Below are 13,808 nucleotides of genomic sequence, written 5' to 3' on the forward strand. Positions count from 1 at the left end.
CAATACAGTGGTCAGGACTCAGCAGGGTGAAGGGACATTTCAGCAGCAGTTCACCAGCACGAAAAAGGGGATATCAGTTACTGGCATAGGGCACACAGTGGGCGAGAAGTGGTGCAGTGCACTGAGGAGAGGGGAGATGGAAAGCGAAACCTGGAGCCCTTTGGGCTTTGAATAAAATTGGGGAAACCCACTGCTCTTTCTGGAAACCACCTGTCTATGACCTAACACCAGGGCATATGCCAGTCCTTCCTCTGCCTGAGATGGTCCCTGTCCACCCTGGTGACATCAGATCCCAGTGCCAGCAGCAGCTGTGCTCCCTTGGAGCAGCACCACAAAGCTCTCCCAGGTATCGGCTCTTCTGGATGGCCTGGGGCTGGTTCTTCCACCCTGTCCCAATGATAAACCTTCTTGTTCTCCTGTTCCCTCCCCTTCCCCACTGTAAGGAGGTCTCAGGGCTCAGCAGGGTGGTCTATCTCCAAAACACCCATGCCCACGCTCCTCTCCTCTCCTCTCCTCTCCTCTCCTCTCCTCTCCTCTCCTCTCCTCTCCTCTCCTCTCCTCTCCTCTCCTCTCCTCTCCTCTCCTCTCCTCCTCCTGTGCTCTGGGTGGAGGATGTCTGCAGTGTTGCCTTGCCATGGCACAACCGGGGCACCAGGGCTGCTGGACACTCTCTGCATGGGTCTTTGTGACTGCAGGGGCAGATCTGGGGGCACAGGAGTGGGCACTGTCAGGGTGGCTGGGGGACATGGGTGGGGATGTGCAGGGACTCTTGCCAAGGGTGTGCTCTGGCTCACCACCATCACCATGGCTTGAAGGAGTCACCCCTTGGGTCCCATGGCCGAGGGTCCTGCCTGGCTCCTGCAGCCCAACTCGCTCTGCCTTCGGCACCCCTCTTCCCAGTGCGGCAGACCCAGGAGACCAGCTCAGCAGAAATTTGTTTTGCCCTGAGTCCAGCCAGGTCTTTTTCTAGTTCAGTCTTGTTCAAACTGCCCGAAAAGCACCAGGCAGATGGATCGCAAGGAGGACTGAAGGAAGCGTCCTACCAGCTCCACCTGAAGCTCCAAGGGAAAGCCATCCACCACCCCCTTCCTTCTGCTGACATTAGGACTTTGCTTTGGGCTACAAATACCAGAGACCAGACCAGTGCACATTTCCTACAGGAGAGCAATACTACCTAACCTATGGTTTTTACATAGGAGAGAGCCCACCAGCCCCTTGGGAAGGTCCTGGTGCCACCTCGCCCAGCCTTGCTGGCCACCCTGTTGGTTCAGCTGAGGATCATGGTGTCTTTGGGAAGGGGCTGTCACTCTTCAGAGCACATGACCGGCTGGGCTCTGCTGCATAGTGCTTATCTCTTGGTGTCTATAGCTGGTGAAGGAGGTTAAGGCATGAATTCCTCCTTGATCATCAGCGGAGATGAGGAGACGAGGTTTGGGGCACTGCTGCTGCAGAGGCCTCCGATGGGTCCTGGCGTGCCGACGGCCGGTGGGGTTGGTGTGGTGGTGCTGGTGGGCTGGCTTTGCTGCTGCATCTTCTTCTTGTTCACCTTCCTCTCCTTTGCCCTCCGATTTTGAAACCAGATTTTCACCTGCAGAAAAACAAAGATGGCAATGCAGAAATGGGGACAGGTGCAACACTTGGGGTCCCCCTGGGGCAGGGAGAGCATCCTGGGCTTTGGAAGAGAAGACAGAGATGCGGAGTAAGGTGGGACCACTGCTGCCTGCTTGGGTTGCAGCCCTCCCCTCCCCAGCCCCATCTCCACCCCGGACACGGGTTTTCCTGGGACACTGCAGCACTGACCTGCCGTTCAGTGAGCCCAAGGTCAGCGGCCAGCTCAGCCTTGCGGCGGATGGTGATATAGCGGCTGTAGTGAAACTCCTTCTCCAGCTCCAGGCGCTGGTGGTCTGTATAAACCACCCGGTACTTGTCTTTTGTCCTGGTCTTGCCTGGCAGAGAGAGCAGAGCAGGGGTGAGCTGACAGTGATGGAAGGGATGGGTAGGAGCATCACTGAGGACATGGAATGGGCAGGACCATCACCAAGGACATGGAGAAGCTACACAGCCACCTGTGGAGAGCTCAGGAGAAACATGGCAATGCCTTGGAGATCAGTGGAAAAGAGAGTTGTGAGGGTCCTACTGGATTTAATGTCCATCCTGGGTAGCACCAGGGTGTTTCTCCATGTTGGAAAGCATTGGGTATATTCCTTGGTGGAAAGACAGAAGGGATTCAGAGGCATCTCAAGAAGATGGACTATAAATCCTATGTGCTGTGACACACCGTCCCCAAGAGGAGCAGAGCTGCCAGCCCTGCGGTGGGCTGAGGACAAGCTGCAGGCCTGGGAGGCAGGGAGGGAAGCCCAGCTCTCTGCCAGGAAGCCCAAACCCAAAGTGCCATCACTCGAAGGAACACGGATCAGGACAGGGGAAAAAGGGAAAACCCAGGGATGACAGCATTTCTCTGCCACCCAGAGGGTTCTTTTCCTCCTCCTGATATGGAGCTCAGAAGAGGGCAGCAGCTTATTCTTTCAGTGCAGTCTTTAAAGATGCACTGAGGAAAGCCCACATGATGCACAAGCACTCCCAGGGACTGGACCCATGGGCCAGCTGTGTTTGACCAAAGCCAGCCCAAATCTCGCCTTGGGGCCCTCCAGGTACAGTCAGAGTTTGGGGCCATCCAGCCCCACATCTTCTCTGTGCATGAGGCAGCACCTGCCACTTTCTAGCAGAAAAATACAGTAAAAAATATCCCAGTGCCTTCTCCATTAGCTTCTTCATTAAATCGCACACACGCAGGGCAGGCTGCAGAGCAAGAGCCAACTGCTTGAACTCTGCCTGGGCTGGGGGCAGAGGGTGGCACTGGTGGGGGTGTGGGTGGCACTTCAAGGAAGGGCACCCATGCCCGGCAGTTTGCTGACAAGTTGCTGGTGCTTTCCTCTGCAAAAGAGCGCACAGGCAGGGAATAAACACAGCTGTGAATATTTACTTCTCCACCCTGAATAACAAAATCCTGTTCCAGAGCGTTGGGAGGGACAGAGCTGTGCTTTCAGCTGATCAGCCACTGTCCTTCTCACTGGGAGCCCGGCCATTTGTTTGCCTGGCAGACATGTTTGCCCATCATCTCCTGACTTTCTGCTGCTGAGAGCGGTGCTGCCATGGGAAGGGGCAGGAGCAAGCCCAGAACCGCTCCATGGATTGCCCTGGGGCTGCCCTGGATGTACCGGTGTGGACAGCATACTGCCCATCACTGCTGAAGATGTGCAGGGAGGGATTTCTAGTGACCCAGCAATCTGTATAATCTTGCTTACAGCCTTCTTCCCCCAAGAAAGGGATCTTTGTGTGCCTGCCATCCTATTCATCCATTCTGCCTAACAAGTGCTTGGCACATCCATCAGTTTCGATCAAATCTGATCGATATCTAGACACCTCAGCAATATTATTAAATTCGGACCATCCTAGTGGAATCAGGACTTTGGGTGGCAAAGAGCAAAACTGTGTTTCAGAGACTCCAGAGAGGACTCAACTGTAATCAGTCATCAGAGAATCTCCACACAGCAGAACCCCAATCCCCGGGCTGCAAATCTGTTTCACAACCAACTCAATTTTATTTTTAAGGGTGACTTTCCCATGCTTCCCCATTGCAAGGAGATGGGGGCTTTCCTAAGCCACCTCTGATGTTGAAAGATAAATGTAAAAGACCACTGGAGACAGGACAACCCACGGCCACATTACGCTGTGAGTGGGAGAGGGGCTCCCCTGGGGTCGTTTTCCCTCCAGCATCCCGTGGGATGCCAAAAAGCAGTTGGTTTTCTACTAAATCAGCAAAAACCTGCAGGTCCAGCTCCTGCCATAGGCCACCGAGCAAACCACACGTGGAAGTGCATGAGTGTGTGTGTGCACCCCTGGGTGCACGTGGGAGCGGGGGTGGGCACGGGAGGCGTCTCACCCTGCTGGGTCTTGACCCAAGTGCTCCCAAGCACAAAAGCAGTGGCCCTGCAATTCAAGTTAGCTCTCAATTTCCATCAATATGTCACTCTTGCTGTCCTCCTGCCATTGGTCCTGGAAGTAGGTGCTGGCAAGGACTCAGCACAACGTGAGTAGGATGATGCCAGGGGCTGGCCAGGACAGCCAAGGGTCCCAGCGCTGACCCCAGGCAGCACCAAAAGGGGGAGGGTAGGAGCATGGCAAGGCTGCAACATGGCCATGAGTAGAAACCAAATCTCCCAGCACCAGAGCTGGGCTTTAGACACTAACTCATACTTGAGGGATGTGATTAATTCAGCCACCACTTTGGAGAGCGGGAGGCCCAGCTCATCCCAGGGCTGTTTGGAAGTGAACATCTAATCCCTCCTCACCACCGCCAAGAGCAAACCTGTCTCTGGCCACACAGGGTGACTCTGCAGGTAAAAACAGGGTAAAAAAGGTAATTTGATTGAGCAAGATGTGTATGGAGATGTCTGCAGACACGTGGCTGAAACGCAGCAGTTTAGTGCAAGAGGGATCTACAGCAGCATTCCTGGGCTTTTGGCTCCTCTTTGGCACACATCGGCCTTGGTGGCTCGAAACAAAACCGACCATGGCATAGTGTGGTGCTGGAGCGCTGCTGGGGGTATCCGGCCCATGTGGGACCTCTTGATCTCCCACAGGACCCCTGCCCTGCCCATGGGGTCACTGCCTCCTCCTGCCACCCCGCCCGAGAAGGGTTTCTCAGCATAAGGACTTCTGCACCCCATCCCAGGAGGGACCTGTGCTGAATCTGCAAACACAGGGATTCCCAGGGAGTTACAGAATAAACCAGAGGCGCCGGCAGAGATTTATGCAGGGTTTAGCAGCTCCGTGAGAAGCCAGGCTTCCTCTGTCTGCTCCAGGCTCAGGGACTCCTACAAGTTTTTTTTCTTTCTCATATAAATTTATCTCTTTTTTTTTTGCATTCAAAAGCAAAAACCTCTCTGAAGATATAATGAATTAAAAATTATCTTATTTTCAATATTGCTATTTGGATACTGCTGCTTGGAGAAAAAAACAGCTGGAGCAATGGAACTGACAAATAAAGTAAAAAAAGCATTAAAGAATAAAGAAAGAGGGCGGTTTGTGAATACCATGTATGCAATGAATTTCAGGAGGAATTATTATTTCCTGCTGCAGCTGTAAATAAATCCGTCATGGCTTGTTCTTTGCTATTTCCTTTTCACCGTTCAGCCCTGATGCAGCCTGTGCTTTGCCTCAGGCCTGGCAGATACTCGGCCATGCGGGCGAGCGGTCACTGTGTGCGCTGGGCACCAGTCTCTCGCCGCCCAATATCAGGTAGCAAAGACTCAAAGCAGAGGGCTCACAACTAAGCCAGAGATGGAAAGTTATTCATCTCAACTAATTGATGGTTTCGGTGATGTTTGCTGAATTCGGGAACGTGTTGTGGGTGATTCACAAGGAAAAGAAAAGGACTCGCAAGAAATACTATTGACAATGAATAATTCAACTACCTCGAATATGAATGCTGGGTTACACTTAACTCTCTCCTGGAGACTTTTTATGGCTCTGTGAAAGGAAAGAGGAAATTCAGGTCAAGGCAGCCTGGCTCCTTATGGAGAGCCCTCGTACCTATGGGGAAACCCCAGCGCTGCAGCGGGGAGCATGGCCAAGCAGAGAGATGGGGCTGCTCCCGAATTTCCAGGGAAGCCCATCGGAGGTGGACTGAGCTGTCCCACAGCACCAGGATAGCCCAGAACTGCTGCTGCTGCACCGGGAGAGAGCACGGGGTAGGTACATGGGGTGCAAAGGGGATGCTGGTGATGCCTCCTGGCACAGCTGCTAGCCCCTTCCAGCCCTGTTATGCATTTAAAGTCCCTTCTTCTTGTCCCCAAAAGACCAGGCAAAGGAACTACCCAGGCAGTCAAATGGAGCCATTCGCAGGGCCGGTGGGAAGGGTTTCAGCTTTGGGATCAAGGCAGTGCCAATGGCTGCGTGGGGAGAGGATTTCGTTACCACTGTTAATGTATAACCCTAATAGCACTCACCTGAGCCGTGATTAGATAAGGGAATAGCTTTAATGTGCTGTGCAAACCCCAAAGGACACACTCCTGAGTGTACATGCACACGCACTCGCACACATGCGGGGGTACGAGGTCCTGACCCCCAGCCCAGATCCGCTCCCCTGCAGCCCTGCTCTGGGGATGGGGATGGTGGAGCTCCTGCCCTGAACTGCAGCTGCTGGAGAAGCAGGGACAGGGGAAGGGAAAATCAAACCAGATCCCTGTACCCGCCATCCCAGGCTCTGCACCCCCATGGCTATGGCAGAGGCTGCCAGGGTGATGGTAATTCACCCACTCCAGCCTTGGTCTGCCCAAAGGATGGCTTTCAATAAGAAACAGTCCCCCAAACACCCTAACAGATACGTTATAGGGTGATGGAGTATTTTGAAGCTGGTGTAGAGCAGCTTTAGAAAGCACTGGGAAAAGGCTGATTCAAACCAGGGAGACTATGGAGTTGGCAGCAGCACCCTGGGAGGAGGCAGCAAGTAGTGAAGGAGCAAGAGCTGGGGTATGTTTTTTGGAGCTTGTCTTTCCTGCAGTCCCACAGAGCAACTCACCCAGCCCAGTGCACCCAGGACAGCTAAGAGGGGACCAGGCCCGCTCCAAATGGAGCATCCCTATGAGCAGGACACAGCCTTCCCAGCCACAGCACGAGCAGCACAGCTGCCAGCAGCAAGGAGCATAAACCTGTGCACTTTTCTAAAGGTCTCTATTTCACAGGTCAAAGCAGCTCAAAATTGCTGCAGGTGCAAAACCTGGCTCCATGGGAAGCTGCTATGCAGCCATCAGGGCTCTGATCAGGGCATCCAGGGTAGGGCAACCCCAACCCACTTGCCGGAGCTGCTGAGATGAGAGCCCACCGCGGTGCCGGCTGTCACGCCCCACTGCAGAGGTCCCTGAGGCCCGGGGACACGGACACGTTGCATGCTGCTTTGCACGGGAGGTGCTGGTGTGGGGGACTCTGGCATTGCTGCCAGGGTGGCGGGCCCCGCAGCTGCTCGGTGGCTCTGCACACCCTGCTGTGTGGCAGCTCCTCGCATGACTGGCGCGAAAAGTCTGGACAACATGCTCCCGGAGCAGCCCTGTGTGGCCTCACCTTCCTGGCCACGCTCTGGCCATGCAGTGCCTCCATCTGTGCAGCCTCATCTGCCTGCCTGTCTGTACTGGGTGCGTTTCCACACCATCTGATGGCACTACAATATTTTACTGCTGAACAACATCAGGTATGAATGTCCCATCACCAGTGCGCACCAGGGAAAGAACTTGTCTTCACTGGAGTTAAAGTCCAGCAAGATGGGGTACAAGGTTGTCCCCCCCAGGGTGGGTGCTTTCTCGCCAGCTGCTTTATTCTGAATGAACAGCATCTGCTTGCAAAGAGGATAAAATCCTCTTGGCCCAGAAGAAGCAGTGCTCTATCAGGATTTGCCATTCCTCCCCAGGGAAAGCATCAAGGAAAACTTCCCCCCACCCCTGGCATAGCTTAGGTAATGCTATGGACAGAGAAACTGAGGCACAGAAGTACTTTCAAACCAGAGTGGAGTCCCAGGGTCAGTGCGGGGGGCTCTTAACCCCCAGTCCTTCTGCAGCTCCATCCCACACACACACTGCAAAGAGGGGGGCAGCCAGCAGTGCGATGTCCCATGGCAGAAACCTCAGGCCTGGGAGAGAGCTGGGGTCAGTTCCGAATGCTCAGGAGCCTCCAGTTTGGCTGTAGTCACCCCTGTCTGACAGCCAGATGTGCTCCAGCTGCTTCTGTGCGGAGGGGTCTATGCTCCCTCTGCTGAGCAGAGGCAACAGCAGCCACACTATGCAGTGGTAATGCTGACGCATGGGACAGACAGCCCAGCTCATTTCACTGTCCCTAAACCTCAGGGGACACCTTATTGCTCTCTACAACTACCTGACAGGAGGTTGTAGCAAGGTGGGGGTTGGTCTCTTCTCCCAAGTAACAAGTGACAGGACAAGAGAAATGGCCTCGAGTTGCAGCAGGGGAGGTTTAGATTGGTTATTAGGAAATACTTCTTCACTGAAAGTGTTGTCAAGCACTGGAACAGGCTGCTCAGAGAAGTGGTTAAGTCACCATGCCTGCAGGTATTTAAAAATCTTGTAGATATGGTGCTTAGGGACAGGGTTTAGTGGTGGACTTGGCAGTGCTGGGTTAACTGTCGGACTTGATGGTCTTAAAGGTCTTTTCCAACCTAAACAATTCTATGATTCTATGATTCTAAAACCACACCGCTTGTCCTGATGGTTTTCTAGTCTCCTGCTCACAAAGGATCAAGATCTATGCATCCAAAAAAAGCCCCACAGCTTTGCTATAAGTGACTGTGTGTGGCTGGGAGTTCCTTGCCTGGAGGTTATGGGGCTGGCAGAGCCGGGAGGCAGAGACCTGGGCTTGGTGCATGGCACAACCACACAGGGCAGCCTGGCTGCTGGGAAGGGGCAGAAACACCTGGGCAAAGAGCTGGACCTGGAGAGTGCAGACCAGTGCACAGGAGCTGGCCCTGGCTGGGCTCCATGCTGCTGGCACAACAGGACAGGGCCAGATCTGCACCCACACCCACACCTGTGGGCAAAGGCATCCCTCCTGCAAGGCTCATCTTCCTCTCAGGGGTTGCAATCCCCAGCAGCACGAGGAGCACGTTGTCGGTGGTTACAGCAAGCCATCACAACCCCACACTCTCGGACATGGAGCAACATGACAGGAGACGCTTCAACCCCAGGGGCAGCAGCCTGCAGCAGGGTGTTAGGGCAAGCTTTTCCCAGCCCTGCTGCGATTCAACCCTTTATTTTGGCAACTGGCAGATTCCTTCAGTTGCTCCCATGGTTTTATGAGCACCAAGCCAAGCGCTGCCAGCCAGGCTCCCATGCGGGGTCAAAGACCACACCAGCGCGGGAGGATGAGGAGTGCCAGGATGGCATATGCAGGCTGGCGAGCGTATGCGGGCTGGAAACAGCCCGTTTCAGAGTATTGCCTTCATGCTGGCCCTGCAGCACAGAGCCTGGATCCAGCTCATCTGGATCAGCTGCCTGGCTGGATTTGGCCCAGCTGTGGCAGGAGGAGGTGGACAGCAAGGTGCTGGCTTGGCACCAGGACTCCTCTCCCTCTTCACAGCCCCATAGGGCTCAGCCCATCCTTACTGTGGGGCAGCACGGGGGAAGGATCCGGCCCCTTATCTGGGAGATTGCAAACCTAACAGTGCTGGAGTGGGTGTCCTTGAAGGGTCCCCTGTAGGAAACATCTGCCATTGGCCAGAGTTTTAAAGTATCCCTCTGCTAATCCCAGGGTATTAGCCAGCCAAGCCCATCACGTAGGTACTGCCAGTGCTCCAGGGAAGCCCTTTTTGTTCAAGGAAAGTAAATTCTAGGAAAGTTTGAAAGGCCTGTACCTTGGCCAGCAGGCTAAGCAGTCAACAAATCCCAGCTGGGGCCAGAAGCAGGTTGTGGGTTAATAATTCAAGGGGACAAGACTGAGGGGCCCGATGCATGCACACACCGTGACCCAGGGGAGCAAAGGATCTCATGGGGAGTGACTGTGTCATAAAAGAGGGGTCCCCCATGCAGGAACTGACCAGGGAAATGCATCATCCTCCAGCCACCACCATCACCCCAAAACATACCATGCATAGCATGAACCCCGCCTGTCCAGGGGAAACATTTCTGTCTCATTACTGGGGTTTTTACTCTTCCCTCCAGCTTTTATGGACCTCACTAGGGCAACAAATAGAGCTGGAAAGCTGAGCTGGAAATTGTGAAAACTGAGATGGAAAACTGCACACCCAGCAAACCACCACCTACACATGCTTGGAGCATCACTAGTTGCTCTCTATGACCCCAAAACCTGCCCAGGCACCACGGGCACCAATACCACGTGAAGCCCTGCGCACATTCACCTCCCCAAGGGATGCCCCAATTGCACTTTCACTTGCAATATTTAGCACTGCGGCCCTGGCTTGATTAGTGACCTAAAAGCCAGACCAGAGGCAGTATCTGAGGATTTGCATAACTAACGAGCAGAGGGTGAATTTCAAAGTTCAGCCAGCGCCGTTTCCAGCCGTCTTCCTGAGCTTTTTATAGAGCCGGGGTGCAATTCACAGGGAAGTTTGCAAATAATTGCGAATAAGAAGGAAGCATGAGGCTCTGACACACTGCTCATGAAGAATTTATGAGCAGAAAAAGAGGTGACATCGGAGAGAGAAATGAGGCCTGGGGACATCTTCCAGCTTGGTTCTCTTTAACTCCCAATTTCCAGCAATCAGCCCTCTGGCGTCGCAATCCCTTCTGCTGCAGGTTTATCTTGACTCAGCCGGGTGAAGCACGCACGTATTTAGCAACAGGTATATAAAATCATCCCCCTGTGAAGCCTGACTCTGCAATGAGTCACTCAGAGATTTCTCATTGATTTTTCTCTGGCTCGCATTTGCAGAAGCCCCCAACACACACATATTCCCTGCATAACATTTTCTCTTGTCACCCCACAGCTCTTTCCCAAAAGCTTTCAGACTGCAGCCAAGAGCTGTTTATACAAGGCAAGACAGAGAGGGAACCTTAATTTACAACCCTCTGAAGTATTATGATTTATAGCATTCGTAATGAAACTGTTGCTATTTATAGCAAAAAAGACCGCATATTCATTTCCTATTCCCACTGCGGTGAGATGGGTAGTTAATCAATCCAAGTCCAGTTTATTGATTTCAGTAAAACAATTCATCTAAGAATGTCACCCTTATCTATGTGAAACCCATCTCTGCCCTGCTCTCTTTCAAGCTGAATCAAGAAAGGTTGTGGGGTTTTTTTTAAATTTAAAAGGCAGCCCTGGAAAACACAGGCTGCATCCCACCATCTCCCAGCACATGGTCCCGCTGCGGCCAAATCCTTCAGCCACTTGGCACCAGCAGCGCTGGGCTTGGACCCAGCAGAGGCACAAGGACAGATCCTTAATCTGCAAGTGCCTTAAAAAGGGACCCTGCTGGTCATCTGACCTCAGGAAGCACCACAAGAAAGGGGCTTTCAACCCAGCACCCATCCCCACATTGCTGGGGCTGGGCTGGGGCAGCTCCTCTGCTGCGTGCAAAGGGAACAAGGCTGATTTATTTCTCCCTTTGTGTGTATTTAATCTAAGAGATACAAACCAAGCAACTAATGATATTTTTCCAGAATTCAATCAACTCAATTGTCATCTAACTCAATCAGAGGCACTTTCAAGCCCCTGTTTTATCTCAGCCCCGCTGCTGGGTGTAAACCATGCCCTTGATCCAGAGGAGAGGCATGCTGATGTCTTTCTCTCCTCATCAGTTTTCTCTCCCACCTCTTTCCTCAGAAGAAACCGAGACGCTCGGACCTACAAAATCCGTAGAGGTGGCTGGGTCCCAGCTGCGGGGGAGCTGCAGAATGACACCCCCCTTCCACCCCAGGGCAGAGGGAAGCCCTCAGCCCCAGCACACCTGTGGGCCTCCATCACTGGGTATGGGGGAGGCTTTTTTCCCTAAACAGGGCCTGGAAATACCAGCCTGCCTCTCCCCTCCTCTTTCCAGACTGGGGCTGGTTTTTTTCCTTTTTTTGGGATGTTCTCCCTGCTCCACCGCAGCCACTGGTCCTGCTGGGACAACCCCATCCCCGCCACACGGATCTGGCCAATGTGAGGAGCCATTTTCCGTGCTGGAAGACCCCAGGCATCTCTGCATGATCCCTTTGCATCTCGGTGTCTACATGGGGCTTGGCCAGCCCCATGCAGGGACAGAGGGGAGCCAGAAACAAGCCTAAAATTGGAGACACCTTGCAAACAGGGAGCCCTGGCCCCGGTGCCAGAGATATGGGACAACAAAAAGCAAACTGGCCCGAGAGATGCACAGATCACTCCTGTAGTGAGTTTGGCCCCCAGCAGTGCTCTGCAGAGCTCATGGCCAGCATGGGAGAGGGGCAGGGGTGGAGGGTCCGAGTGAGCCCCGCGGGCAGAGGGTCCCGCTGCAGGCAGGACAGGTCCAGGCTGGGCTGGCAGCAGCAATCGCAGCCTGGAGGGGAAGATGAAAGGGTGCGGGCAGGGCAGCACAAAGGGTCCGGCACCTCACCTCGCTGCCAAAGGAGCCGGCCACCATCTCCATGACAAAGCAAAGCCCTTGTCAATTTGGGCTGGCCTCAAGGGGGGATCTGCCCACCGCCTTTGAAGTGGCCAGCAGGGCCCCCCCACCCAGAGCGGGCAGGGGCTGGAGTTGGCCAGACACTTCCCCCCTCTCCACCCCCAGGTCAGGAGTTCAGCAGGGACAGGACCCTGGGGACAGCACGGCCGCTTGGTAAGCACAGGAGTGGGGCACCCGCTCATGCAGTGTACAGCACCCACAGGCTGTGCACACACACACACCCCCACATACACACCCCCCCACACACCTGGAGCACCCACATGCACCCTCCACGTGGCACCGTCCCCAAATGCACCCCACATGCACACACACACTGCACCCTGCACACACCCCATGTGTGCACGTACGCATCGCACACGCGAACACACCGCACCTTGCACACGCAGCACACACGGCGCTGTCCTCAACACACAGCACCCTGCATACACACATCGAGCATGTAGCATCCCCTGTACACGCTCACCGACACTGTCTACACAGCCAACCCCATATGCACATACTGCTTATGGCACGTTGCACACGCACACAGAGCCTATAGCACCTCACGCGCACTGAATACACCTTACATACATACACATAGCGCATGCAGCACCTTCCCTTCTCATATATACATATGGTACCTTACCTGTACACAAATACACACGCATGCAGCATAAGGCATCTTGCACACACCTGCACACACCCCCGTCCATGGGCTCCCACACGCAGCTGCGCGCCAGCTCTCAGCCGCAGCCCTGCACGCTCACCCTTGCACACACCAGACACCCTGTCCAACACCTCCTCGGGGCTGGCAGGGCCCTGGGATCCCAGGGGAAGAGACTGGCCAGGGAAAAGAACTTTCCAACCATATAACCCTGGCTTCCAGCAATGTGGAAGGACGGAACTCTCCCTGCCCATCCTTGGCCCCTGCCACCTCGGCAGTGGGGTCCCCCTGCTCTTTGGGGACCAGGCGCCATGCAGAGGGCAGGCCAAGCCTGCTGTTCCTCCTGGCAGTCCCCATGCAGGGAGAGCTGTGGAGCAGGATCCAGCCCCACAGGACTTCAAGCCCAGGGATCCTCTGCACCGAGGAAGGCGCAAGAGTGCAGGGCTGGGGGGTTCCTTACCGTTGTTGCTGGTGCTGGGAATGCTGCGCCTCATCCACTCGTACGGGGTGCGTCTCTGGGCATTAGGGGAGAGCTGGGGGACTGAGCTGCTGATGGGTGGAGGCAGGAGTCCAGACCCTGGGGGCTGGATGGCGTTAAAATCTGGGGGGCTGAATCCAAACTGCCCTGGGCTGGCAGTGGAAGGTGCAGCGGTGGTCCCGTAGGAATGCCAGTCCTCCTTGGCAGGGGTGTAGGGAGAGCCCCAGGCGGCCGCCGGCTGCCCATGGTGCGGGTCGCTATTAATCCCCGGTACATGGTGGTAGCTGGCAAAGTCCGAGTACTGGGGTGGCCCCGGCACATAATTCTGGGGGTTGAGGTTGAGGCTGGGATGCCGGACAGGGCTGGGATACATGTTGGTGTCCTTATCCAAAAGATAACCTACATACATCTTCCCCGGCCAGCTCCGCACACATGCTGTGCCGCTGTTCTGCTGGTTGCGGGCCGGGTTTGGTTTGGCAGGGAGGCGACCGCCCCTCCTTCGTCGCTCACCTGGGCGCCTTGGG

General features: G+C 54.7%; 1 protein-coding gene across 1 annotated transcript; it reads right to left on the bottom strand.

Annotated features, from left to right (window-relative positions):
• Nucleotides 1-1,296: 1,296 nt before the first annotated feature.
• Nucleotides 1,297-13,808, bottom strand: CDX1 (caudal type homeobox 1). Its single transcript, XM_075101006.1, has 3 exons — nt 13,267-13,808; nt 1,801-1,946; nt 1,297-1,588 (listed from the first exon to the last, which is right to left on the bottom strand). Exons 1-3 carry the CDS (start codon nt 13,691-13,693, stop codon nt 1,382-1,384), a joined length of 780 nt encoding a protein of 259 aa, XP_074957107.1. The 5' UTR covers nt 13,694-13,808; the 3' UTR covers nt 1,297-1,381.

Source organism: Phalacrocorax aristotelis, chromosome 8 (genome assembly GCF_949628215.1).
Source record: "Phalacrocorax aristotelis chromosome 8, bGulAri2.1, whole genome shotgun sequence".
NCBI lineage: Eukaryota > Metazoa > Chordata > Aves > Suliformes > Phalacrocoracidae > Phalacrocorax > Phalacrocorax aristotelis.